Source organism: Oryzias melastigma, linkage group LG23 (assembly GCF_002922805.2).
Source record: "Oryzias melastigma strain HK-1 linkage group LG23, ASM292280v2, whole genome shotgun sequence".
Classification (NCBI taxonomy): Eukaryota; Metazoa; Chordata; class Actinopteri; order Beloniformes; family Adrianichthyidae; genus Oryzias; species Oryzias melastigma.
Window position 1 is genome coordinate 2,050,463 of NC_050534.1, and position 12,979 is coordinate 2,063,441.

Consider the following 12,979-nt stretch of genomic DNA (forward strand, 5'->3'; position numbering starts at 1 on the left):
TGAGAGGCTGTTGTCAAAGGACTGGAAGGATAAACTTTTGGCCATGGGCTCAGGGCACATCGGAGAAATCAAAGGTATGCTACAAGTCCAAAGCAACACAACGGAGCTCCTCAGTTCATCATCTAATGAACTTAAAGACCTGCTCTGATGGAAACTGGGGTTTGAACATGTTCTTGTGGCATTCTTTTGAGGAAAATGAAGCCGTGTTTCTGAATGCTGTAAATCCTCCAATAGTAGCCCCTGAGTTTATTCCAAAAACGTCCCCGCCGGACCGCCGTTCCTTAGAGACAGGCGTCTATTGGAGAGCGGCGTTTCTTCTGTCACCTCCAGACAGGATGGAGATGGTCATGGGTTCATTTTGTGGGGAAATTTGGTCAAGAAATACAGACAACAAAAGATTCCAGGATTTCTAGAAACGATGAGAACATTTATCAGCACTGGCTGTGAACGTTTCTCTTTGTCATCGTCCCTCTCCATCAAAAATCTTCACTTTCATGTGAGACGTTTTCCTGGAGACACGCCCACTTTTCCATCTTTGCTCAATAGTTCATGTTTAAACCAGTTCTTCTAATTCATCGCTCACTTTCTTTGCTCCTCCACCAGGAAATCATTTGCTCCGTTTCCTCCATTCAGATACGTTCAGGACTCACTCCAAATGCTGCAGATTCCTCACCAGGATGTTCTTTCACTTACGCCTCCTAATGAAGTTTAAATGCTAAATCCAATGAGCGTTTCCTGGTCATCGCTACCGAATGGCAACACAAAAATACCGCAGACACAAAACTGGACAGAACCTGCGCGGTAAACAAAAACCGTTCACTGAAAATTCTGCTGACTCAGCTAAACAATTACAACGACTTTTTCCTCAGGCGAGAATTTGACCCTCGCCACATACTGGAAAATTCACCAAACGTTAAACACACCTACTGCCAGGTGAACTTGAATTTGTGCACCCCCCCCCTGCCCTCAAATGATGACATCATAGCAGACAAAAAAATAAATAAAAAAAACAAGGGTCAAAAATCTTCAATGGGGCTTCAGAAAAATAACCTGAATCCACTGGTGAAACCCAAACACACGTGCTGGGTATTCCCAAAGGAAGTTTAGAGACTATTATGGGATGGCCACTCGACCTACGACTTGCCGGTCATTTTGTGGGAAAGTGTGAGATCGGCAGTTTTCTCCTTTTCCCAGAAAAAGGGAAAAGGAGACTCTTGTTCAGGCAATCTTCACCAAACTTCATGTTGTCGTCTGAAGTCCACAACCATCACTGACGTTTCATCGACCTTTGACCTCGGGAACAGTCTATGAGTACCAGCTATGAATTAAAACTCGTCCTTATCGCGGCGTTGTCCTGTTACTCGCACATCTTTTTACGGATTGTTTAGAAAACTTAAAGTCTGGATTTTATCTGGCCCATGAGAACGGGGTTGTTCAGCAGCTGCTCAGCAGGTGAGGCCAGGTCAAAGGTGGGCGGCGAGGGGAGTGGCGGGCAGTGCCTGTGTGCCATACAACCCCGGCCGCGGCAGGTTAGATTATCCTGACTTAATAAAACTGTAGCAGTGAAATAGCAATGATGCATTAGTTGTGTTGCTAGTTGTTTTTGTTTCAAATGAATTGATCAACTGATCACTAATCCTGAACTTCACACGCTCTCCTCCCATCATGAAGCTCTGTCAGGCGTTCCCTGTGAGATCTACCAGAGGGTCACACGGCTTGTGTTGTGGATGACAGTGTTCATTTAAAGAAGAATCTCCCCACATCCTTTTTTAAAAAGCTTTCAAAGAGTGATACATTCCCTGACAGGGCTGCAGACTGACACTCCAGACTCTGTCGCTCCTGTGTTGGATTTCTCCTGCAGTAAATCATGTAGAAGTTCGTCTGCTTTTTATTGGCTGGTTTTTGGTTCCTCAAAGCTTTGATTTTGGAAAATGCCCATTGTTGCACTGTAATGTGGGAAGACAGATAAAACAGCTCCAGGTTTTAGAACCGTGCATTTAAAAATGAGCTGAAATGAGACTTTAACTCTGGAGATGTTGACATTTGCTCGGTGACATTCTGTAGCTCTTTACTCCATCAATGAAAGTTAAAAGCAGCTTTCTACATCGGCTATGCACTGATCTACAACACTTTACTTCAGTGAAGTGTTGTAGATCAGCACAAAGCCGCTTTCCCCCACAAAAGTTTCAGCTGGAATTACATTATTTGCATAAACAGTTAGACTTGTGCCAGACGAAAAGCAGTTTTGCACCGATATGCAACACATTACTACTGTCAGTGTTGGATGTCAGCTGCTTTTCTTTATGAAAGCATCCGCTAGAATTACATTATTACATAAACAGTTGAGGAGTTGGGCTAGGCCAAAAGCAGCTTTGCACCAAGATGCAGCACATTACCGGGCTAAAGTGATGCAAACCAAAGCTGCTTTTGTGTACTCCAGAGTCCACAGGAATGATGTTAATTGCATAAACTTTAGAAGAGTTTTGCTAAGTGAACGAATGCTGGGTTAAATCATTTTCAGAAGCTTTCAGTCGAGGATTGTTTCAGTTTTTGGTTTGGCTGAAAGAGTCAAAATCTATCCCACTGGTTTCACAATGCACTTCCAGGACCAGACCTAAACTGGAAAGGACCTGTTGCTCTCGTGTCTGCTCAGCTGGGGGCAGTGTTTCCCAAAATACACACTGACCAAACAGGAAAAAATTCAAACAAGTGAAACCAGCTAGCTGGGTTCATGTCTGACTATATTTACTGATGATCTGGAATTCTGCCTAACGACACAGTGTGTATAGACGAAACATTTTTCTGACATTTCCGAATTTTTTTTTGTTTGTTTTGCTCTTTGACCTCTACAGTAGTGTGTGGTGCTCATGTCACTTTCATTGACTTTGCCTAAACAAGTATTTCTGCAGTGGTCACCATTCCACTGACTGTATATAGAGAACTGGACAACTGGAAAACTGGACCGAGAACTGGACTCAGTCCAGGTCTCGTAGTCAATGAACCAGACTCTTGTTTGTCATGCAGGCTGTCGTGGATTCTTGTGAACAGAAGTGACAGAAACTCACACTAATGCAGGGTGTGATGGACAGGAAGTGCAGGAGAGGTAAACTTTGACCATACAGCTGCAGGAGAAACGTAGAGAAAGCAAAGAGAGATGGATGAGAGCAAAAGAGGCTAGAGGAGAGCGGCTATTATTCTCTGGAACTGCGGGGCAAAGCCGTCGCTCTCCTCCAGTAATTGAGCTTCATTAGGAAGCAAAGCAGTATGTAATCAAAGAGCCTCACAGAGCAGCATGGCCGTCCAGAGGGGAGCTCCATTGATCAAACCCCTTTTTCCCAGCTCCCTGCTGCGCTGACATTTCTGTGTAAGGGCATCCCGCATGGCACAGCGTTACACCAACAGCTGGAGAGCAATGTATGTGTGTGTGAGCGTCAAACATGGAAGTGTGTCTCAGGTCGGCTGAGCCCTCTAGGAAGATAAAGAAGTGAACGGTAGAAATGTGCTAAAGTCAAGCAAAAGAGCGGGATGTTTTGATAGCAGCGGTGTGTGCAGGTGTTTTTGCACGCTGTTCTGTGTGCACACTCCCTCCACGTTTTATTCCCCACGTGGAATTCCACTGAAAAGCGTTTTCATGGAGCAAAGAGCCTCGGAGCTTCCTGCTACCGCTAATAGGCCCCTAGCCGTTTGTGTAGCGAAGCACATGCACGGCTAAAAAACTGTTATTGAGGAATGTATCACTTTATTTACTAAGTAAAAACCTTTATAAACCTTTATTTGTCTGAGGCACAAATGTCAAAGTCAAGGCCCGGGGGCCGGATCAGGCCCTCTGGGTAATTCTATCCGGCCCTCCAGATCATTTTATTTATTGTTATTAATGACTCGATGTTATCTTGTCCTCATTTCTAACTTGTATAATTTTGACAAAATACATTTTTATGGAGAGTAAAATATTGAAAGTTATTTAAGGTTTAAGTTGATTTATTCTGGAATTTTATTATTCAGAATTATGTTAAAAAGTTACAGTTTTGAAGATCTACAAATTGGCATTCGGCTAGCTTTTTGGACTATTTTAGCATTTACTAAGATTTTTTTTTTTTTTTTTTTTTTTGGGGGGGGGCATTTTTGGAGTTTAACTAACACGCTAGCTGTTTTGGCTGATTTAGGCTTTTTCAGTTTTTTAGGCTATTTTAAAGTTTAGCTATTTTTTTAGCTAATAACTTCAGCATCTTCAGCTATCTGCATTAGCATCTTCAGTGACCAAATTCAGCTTACAGCATTCACACTAGCATTATCACAGGTAATGCTACACATCTATATATCTACCTGCATGAAGCCCAATGAGGCAAATTTCCTTTGTGATTTTTGTGATTTCCTATAGAAATAAAATAAAATTGAATTGAATTGAATCTAGTTCATAATGATGTTGAAAAGTTACAGTTTTAAAGTTTTAAAAATACAGTTTTGGAGTGTTAAATAAATGTTCGGCCTAAGCTGTGTTTTGGATTTTGGCCCCGTTTGTGATTGAGTTTGACACTCCTGATCTAAAGCTACACTCACATCACCCTTGGCAACAGCTTATAATGAAACGGTATGTAAACACGCGTAAACTATTCAAAAGTATTGTGTTCACACCTAACTATGTACATTTTCAAGACCATTTTTATACGATACATACAAAACATGAGGCCATTGAACACACATTGAAAGTCAAGTCAAGTCAAACTTTGACCATCGAATTTCTACTGCACTGGATTTTGGAATTAGTAGATTCGGACAGCACTAGAAATGGTGAACACACTATGAGTGGGGGGGAGGGGGGATTCAGACATCTTATGAGTCAAATTTAAATTCTAGAATTTAATATTTGGCTTATTTTTTTATTAAGATCAATGTTGTTTTTGTGGAAGAATCCCTAGTGATCATTCTCTGATTTTTTTTCAGTCTCTTCTGATTTTAAACCTGCTTCAATCAGGAAGTCAGAGGCTGACTGCTGTGATTTTACTGTTTCTTCCAGGTGGAAACCTCCAGTGTCCCCAAGATACTTTGTAAAGCTGTGCCCAGAAAAAAAAAAAAAAAACGTTTTTTAAACAGAGGTCATTTTTATAAGTTAATGACCAAAAAGACAACGTTAATCCATTGCCAGGGACTGAAAAAACTACTTCTACAGTTTGGTGTAGCTTCATACCTTTACTTTTACACTGATGACAACATTTAAAAATAAATTGGTAAAGAAAAAACAAACAGATTTGGGTCCACTTATGAATAAAATTCTTTTCTGTGGCTTTCTCAGGCTAAATGAGTTTTTGGAAGAAATTCATGCATTAGGAAGCAGTTTAGCCAAGCCTTTAATGCTGTTAGCCTAACAGTGACCATGTTAACTCATTAGGTCATTTGCTGTAACGTGGTTAACATGTGAATAAACATCTCAACACGAGTTCTTCATTCTACATAACTCCTCTTCGTGCGTCTCCTCTGTTTTCGGTCAGAAGTCGCCCCCTGCTCCTCCTCTCCTCCTGCGCTCTCCTTTGCTAAACCAGGAGGAGGACAGGGCCTTCATTAGCAGCATGAACACATTGACAAGGATTACTAGGTTACAAATTGGTTAATTACCGCCCATGTGAAGGAGTGCTTCTGTAGGAGAAGGAAAGCTGGCTTCAGAGAAGGTCCGCAGGTAGCGATGGAGCTCGGGAACCTGCCCGAGGAGGCGTGTGTGTGAACCAGTGGAGGAAAGCAGGTATTGATCCTCTCGCCTGCCCCGCAGCACCGAGGAGACCAAGCCACGCCGGCTGATTTATGGAGCTGAGCGCGGGGTTCTGAACGCACTTCTAGCATGCAGGGTTCACACGTCAGGCGCTGCCCGACCTACCACACGGACCCACAGCTGGAAAATCTTGTTGTGAAGTCAAAATGCTGTAAATCTGGTGAATCTTCACAGCTTTATTCTGGTCTACAATAGAGTTGGTGTCACAGAAGTCCAGCTGGACACAAATCACAATTATTCATTTCTCATTCATGATCCTCTTTCAAACGGTTGGTACGTCCAAAGGATTACATCCATCAGTCACTACCAAATCGGAGTCCCTGATTGGTCAAAGTTCAGCTGGTTTAACCTTTGGTGTGAGCTCTGTACGTGGAGGCCCCTGAAAATGCTCGTTTACGTTGGCTTTTTATTGAAAGGGGTGTAGGACTGCCAGGATTAATCGACAATAATCGACTAATCGATGACTAATCGACTATTAAAATAGTAGATGACTAATTTAATAGTCGATTTCTTTATATTATCTGTGGTCAGAATGAAGTGAAGTTGAACAAAGTTGTGAGCGTTCAGCACCAAAAAATCTACTTTTTTATATTTGAGTTAGTGAGAACAAAACTTTATCTCAAGTGAAAAATATTTTTTTAAGCTAATTTAGAGTTTAACTTCTAATTTAGCAACAGGCTAACATTTTTGACTAATTTATTTCACTTAGGAAATCTAGACAATTTTGGAGTTAAACTAGTATTTAACCACTGTGTTAGCTCGTTGGCTAATTTGGTATCTACTAAGGTTTAATGCTAATTAAGAGTTTAGCTCATATTTTAGCTACATGCTAACACTTTTGGCTAAATTGTTATCTACTGAGATTGTTTAGGCTAATTTAGAGTTTAGCTTTTATTTTAGCAACATGCTAACATTTTGGACTTGTTTAGTTTACTGAGTAAATCTATTGGCTAAATTGGCATGTATTAGGGATTTTTAAGTAATATTACTAAAATGTCAACTTCAGCGCTCTTTTATAGTTTGAGACAAATTTCCAGTCTTTTAGCAAATTTAACATTTTGTAAATCAGCAAATCCTTTCAGAAATGAAATTAATTTGTGTAACCATTTTCAACAAAAAGCTTCTGCATCTTCAGACTATTTTCAATAAAAAACATTCACACTAGTATTATCACATTAATGCAACATTTCTAGTTTAATCTTGTTTTAGTACCAGAAACACAGAAGCTGCACGATTCATTAACAGTTTAAAAACTATCATCTTCATTGTCTTTATTTTCAGTTGGTTTAAAGCTGATGATGGTTCAGATGTGTTTGACATTCACTTGGCTCATGAGCCGATTAGTCGATTAATCGGATAGAATAATCGGTGATTAGTCGACTGTTAAAATAATCGTTTGTGGCAGCTCTGAAGTGGTGTCTTGAACGTGTGTTTCTGGGCTCGTCGTGAATGCAAACATGAAAGCGTTAAACCAGCTGGATGTTGGATGTTCTGACTCAGACGGAGTCCGAGGCGCTAAATCTGCAATCATCAGCATTTGCAGGCGTGCAAGCAAAGAAGTTGACTCCAGCTTTAGAAAAAAGCTGTCTTTGATCCGTGGCTTCACCTTTTCAAACCCCCTCCTCTGCCTCCTTTTTGCCCCCCAAACACCCCTCGCCCCCCTCTGAACGGGGTAGCATTTCTAACACAAGGCTCATTCTTGTCTTGGTCAGCCCTGGTTACACACACTTCTCTGTCTCTACAAAGGTGGGTCTGTAAGTTAGGACAGCGGTGTGTTTATTTTTCCAGCGGCCAGTGCTCCCGACAGTTGCCTTTATTGTTCATTGTTGGCGGATGGATAGATGGAGTGTGTGGGGGGGTAACGGAGGAGTGGGGAGAGCCTTGGAGGTGGGCGGTCTGCTGGACGAGGCGGCGGCTCCCGACCAGGAGGACAAATAGAAGACTCTCACCTCCTGAAGGGCCCACAGGGCAGCGGGGGGGCACCTCCTTTCCTCCTCCCCAAGTTTTTTTCTTATCCCTGTCATCTCCCGCGGAGTTTCCTCCTTTCTCCCTTTCTCCTCATCTGGTTTGGCGGGTGCAGGAATGTTGAAGGTAGCGGCGGAGGAACAATGGGGGATTGTGCTGCTCCACACACACATTCAACAAAGACATGGAGGCAAACATCATTACATCGGACCAGACATGGCACACACACTCGTGCTGATTGGGCCTCAGCCTGCCTCCCTCTAACTACATCCTGTTGAATGATTCAGGCCGTGTGTGGAAACGCTTGTGTGCGTGTGTGTGAGTGTAATGGAGCTGGTATGTCAGGATCTGAGGAGTCAAAGGTCAGGCCATGCTAAATGTGAGCAGGAGGCTGGCTGACTGCAGAGTAAACACAGACCAGACACATTCTCCTCTCTTTTTGCTCTTTTTTTTTCCTCACAGAAAATACGACTCGACAGCCCCAGCAGTGAAGTCTCCCAACGTAACTCAATCAAATACACTTCCAGCTTTGCCGTAAAAAATGTAAATTCCCAAACCTGGCTGTGGATTTGTTCTGTTTGTGAAAAGTAGGAATCTGGCTCGGGTCTTCCGTTTGCTTTCCTGCCTCGCTCCACCACATTTCGCCTGTTTACAAATATTTCCGCAGCCCAGATTTATTTTCCCTCTCTCAATAAGGCAATAAAGCCGGTGATGGATGGGGCTTGATTAATTGACGCCGGCCGGCCTGCTCCGCTCCGGGGAAACCAGTCAACATCTGCTTTTACGGCTCCAAACACTCTTCAACCGAGCGCATCTTCCACTGACCGGCCTCTCCTCTCCTACCGTTCAAAGCCCCAAACAGTCGTATATTCAACCAGCTTGTAGGTCTTTGATGAAGTTTACTCAGCTTTAGTGACCCTCCCTAGCCGTGTGTCTTCATTGAGCATTCGACCTCTGACCTCACCCCCACAGCCCTAACGAGTTTGATAGATTCACATGGTTCGAACTTTTCTTTGGGCTTAAGTAAAAAGTTTTATTGTGTAACCCTAACCCAGTTGTGTGTTCCTCTTCAAAGCGCTGCCTCGTCACCTCTGACCCGTGTCTTTTTTTCTGCCCTTCAGGTACCCCAGACAGCCTGGCGGAGAAAGAGCGCCAGCTAATGGGCATGATCGGCCAGCTGAGCAGCCTGAGGGAGCAGCTCCTGGCGGCTCACGAAGAGCAGAAGAAGCTCGCCGCCTCGCAAATGGAGAAGCAGAGGCAGCAGATGGAGCTAGCCAAGCAGCAGCAAGACCAGGTACACACCGACCTGCCCCGTTTCAGCTCTATCAGGGGTTTTAGGAGCTCAGCAGTTACTATCACAGAGATACATTATGAGATAAAATATGGCATCTGAGTAGGGCTGCTTCAAACGACTATTTTAATAGTCGACTAATCACTGATTATTTTTTCAGATTAGTTGACTTATCGAGTCATGCACAAAGTGGATGTAAAAGCAGTTTCTGGTGTTAAAACGAGATTAAACTAGAAAAGTTGCATTACCTGCAGTAATGCTAGTGTGAATGCTGAAAGTAGTCACTGAAGAGGCTGAAGGTTTTCGCTGAAAATGGGGACGCAATTTACTTTATATCTGAAGGGATTTACTGAAAATGCAAAAGCTATTTGAAACATTTTTAATTTGCTGAAAGACTGGAAATTTTGTTAAAGAACTCTGAAAGAACGATGGAGTTGACCTAAATTTCTGAAAAAGTTGCAGTAAAATTGCTTAAAAACCCCTAATACATGCCAATTTTACAAAAACATTTAGTGTGTTGCTTAAATATAAGCTAAACTCCAAATTAGCTCAAAAACCCTCAGTAAATGTCAAATTAGCCAAAAAAGCTAGCTTGTTGCTTAAACTTGTTGCTAAATACTAGCTGAACTCCAAAATTCCTCAATAAACTAAAATAGTCAAAAGCGTTAGCGTGTTCCTAAAATTAAATGTAAACTCTAAATTAGCCTATAAAAACCTCAGGAGACAGCGAATTAACCAAAATGTTAGCTTGTTGCTAAAATATTAGCTGAACTCCAAATTGGCATAAAAAAAACCTCAGTAGACACCAGATTTGGCAAAAAGTTAAGACTTTGCTTGACTACTAGCTAAACCCCAAAATAGCCTAAAATGCCTCAGTAAACTAAATTAGTCAAAGACGTATAAAAAAAAAAAGTGTATATTTTGGTGCTGAACGGTCACAGCTTTGTTCAACTTTACTCCACTCTGACTCCATATAATATAAAGTAACAACTAATCGACTGTTAAATTAGTCGTCGACTATTTTAATAGTCTATTAGTTTAATCTTTATGTGATTTTAGCAATCTTGGTATCAAAACGTTTAACTTGTTCAGGACATTACTGCTCGTATTTTTGGTATTTATAAACGTTATAGTTTTTGAAATATTGACCAAAATGAAGAAAATGAATGAGAAAGTCTTCGCATTTCAACATTTTAGGTCAATCTGCACCAAACCTTTAAATATATCCATTGTCTATGTTTTCTGCAATTTTCAAATGTTGAGTTTAGCAAATATTTTAGCAACATGCTAACATTTTTGACTAATTTGTTATCTACTGGGGTTGTTAAAGCTAATTTAGAGTTTAGCTTTTATTTTAGCAGCAGGCTAATGTTTTTGACTACTTTAGTTTACTGAGGAATTTTAGGTTATTTTGGAGTTTAACTAGTATTTACTCAACAATCTATCTTTTTTGGCTAATTTGGCATCTACTGAGGCAACACACTAAATATTTTTTTCAAAATTGACATGTATTAGGGATTTTTAAGCAATTTTACTACAAATTTTTCAGAAATTTTGCTAATTTTCAGCACTCTTTCATAGATCTTTTGCGAAATGTCCAGTCTTTTAGCAAATTTACCGTTTTGCAAATAGCTTTTGCATTTTCAGCAATTAAAGTAAATTGCATGACCCTTTTCAGCAAAAAGCTTCAGCATGTTCAGCGACTACTTTCAGCAAAAAGCATTCACAGTAGTATTGTTGCAGGTAATGAAACTTTTCTAGTAGCTTTTTACCTTCCAGTTAGTTTTTAAAATTAGACGATATTTTTCTTTAACCAGAGAGCTACAATTGAAGGGTGAAAGAGCCTCGTGTGGCTCTAGAGCTTCAGGTTGCAGAACCCTGAACCAGAAGAATTTCGCCACGTGAGAAGCATTAGCCGCATTAACATATTGACAGCACCTGTAACTCCCAACCTTGTTGCAACATGTAAGAAAAAAAAAACAGACTTTTAACGCTAAAACAAATGTTGTGTGCTAACTCCCAACAATATATGTTGATCAAATTTTGGCGTATCCCCTCAGTGTTGCCACAGTGAAGCAGCTCGCTCAGGTGGTTCAGTTTTTAGATCCCGTCCTGACACAACCCTGTGTTTTTGAGGTACAGGGAGACAGTTAGGCAGAGAGTGAAGGCTCGTGCCGAACACAATACTGGATTTTCTGGCTCATTGGACAAGACGGGTTTCCAGTCCTACACCTAGCCAACTGAGTCATCCAGCCACTAACTGCCAACATTGTTAATATCATGTAAAAATAACAACAGAGTCCGAACTTCTACACAATAGCCATGTTAGAAGCGTTAGCGGCATTAGCGTATTCACAACACCGTTAGCTTCCACCCCTGTTTCCAACATGTAAATAAACAGACTGATACCAGTCAAACAAACATTACTGTGACTAAGCTAACCCAACCCTGTTAGTAATACATTAAATAAACACCGCTACACGTTAGCCAAGTTAGCATTTTTACAATGACCGAAGCTTGTTTACAAATAGTAAAAACAACAGACTGACATTTTGTCAGAGTACTGTGTGTGCCTCTCAAATTCACTTCCACGTCAGTACATTTAGAATTAAGGCTTTTAAGGGTGGAAAAAAACATGAGTGTTTTTGTATTCATTGTTTAGTCACTTTTGTTATGGTGACATCAATCTGAGCTTCTGTTCTTTGCTAAACAAAAAGATAAATTCATCTGAACAGTTTGGGTTAAATCTGGTTTAATCCAAACTGTGGTTTTCTACTAATATTTTTCAAACAATAAGTCATGTAATTCATTTTAATCCTCAGTGAGAGTCAGTGTAAATCATACGTGTCAAAGTCGAGGCCCGGGGGCCGGATCCGGCCCTCCAGATCATTTGATTTTATTGTTATTAAAGGTTGGATGTTATCTTATGCTTATTTTATAACTTGTATACTTTTGACCAAATATATTTTTATGGAGAGTAAATTATTGAAAGTTATTTAAGGTTTAAGTTGATTTATTCTGGAATAATATTCCTGAATTTTTAATATTCATGATTGCAGCTTTAAAGTTTTAAAAATTGACATTCTGCTGCTTTTTGGAATATTTTTAGCCTTTACAAAGATTTTTTAGGCATTTTTGGAGTTTAGCTAATATTTCAGCTACATGCTAGCTGTTTTGGCTAACTTAAGTTTTTTTTTGTTTGTTTGTTTGTTTTTTAGGATAATTTGGCATTTAGTAAATATTTCAGCTATCAGCATTAGCATGTTTGGCGGCCAAATTCAGCTTACAGCATTCACACCAGCATTATCTCAGGTAATGCTATATATCTAGTTCATAATTATGTTAAAAGTTACCGTTTTAAAGTTTTAAAAATGTTGTTTTAGAGTGTTCAATAAATTTTTATCCAGTTCAGGCCGTGACCTAAGGTGTGTTTTAGATTTTGGCTCCCTGTGTGATTGAGTTTGACACCCCTGATTTAAATAAATAAATAAAAATTATTCTGTATCAACAAAAAAGTGAAAATGTCAAAGGATGCCATGATATCAATTAGCTGCCAAATATGTAGTTGTACTTTATTAGCCTTAAAGCTAGTAGAAAAAAACATTAAGATTTTATCTTAATATATATATATATATATATATATATATATATTTTAGTTTAGCATCAGTCATATTTAAAACAAAAGGTTTAATTGTTCTCATTTTAATTTAAAACATATTGAAAACGCACTTCCTGTAGCCGGTATGCTAGCACTTGAACTAATAGAGTGAAGCAGTTTGAAAGTGCGTTTCCTAACTTTTTAATTTACATTTAGGGTTTTAGAAAACAACACATCTTGTTTTGACAAATCTTTTTTAACATTTCCGTTATCATGATGTCATTTTTGGAGACATTTCCGAAGAAGCTAACGCATTTTAAAGCTAACAAGTTACTTCTTGCTTGTATGTAATGCTGGAGGGACT

The 12,979-nt window shown here is 40.1% G+C and overlaps 1 protein-coding gene across 3 annotated transcripts in view; it reads left to right on the forward strand.

Annotated features, from left to right (window-relative positions):
• Positions 1-12,979, forward strand: part of sox5 (SRY-box transcription factor 5) — a gene marked incomplete in the record, with an annotated part of 113,754 nt that overhangs the window by 45,937 nt on the left and 54,838 nt on the right. For all 3 annotated transcript variants that reach the window (XM_024294645.2, XM_024294646.2, XM_024294648.2), the window contains 2 exon segments: positions 1-74; positions 8,848-9,020. In XM_024294645.2, coding sequence (XP_024150413.1) covers positions 1-74; positions 8,848-9,020 — 247 coding nt within the window.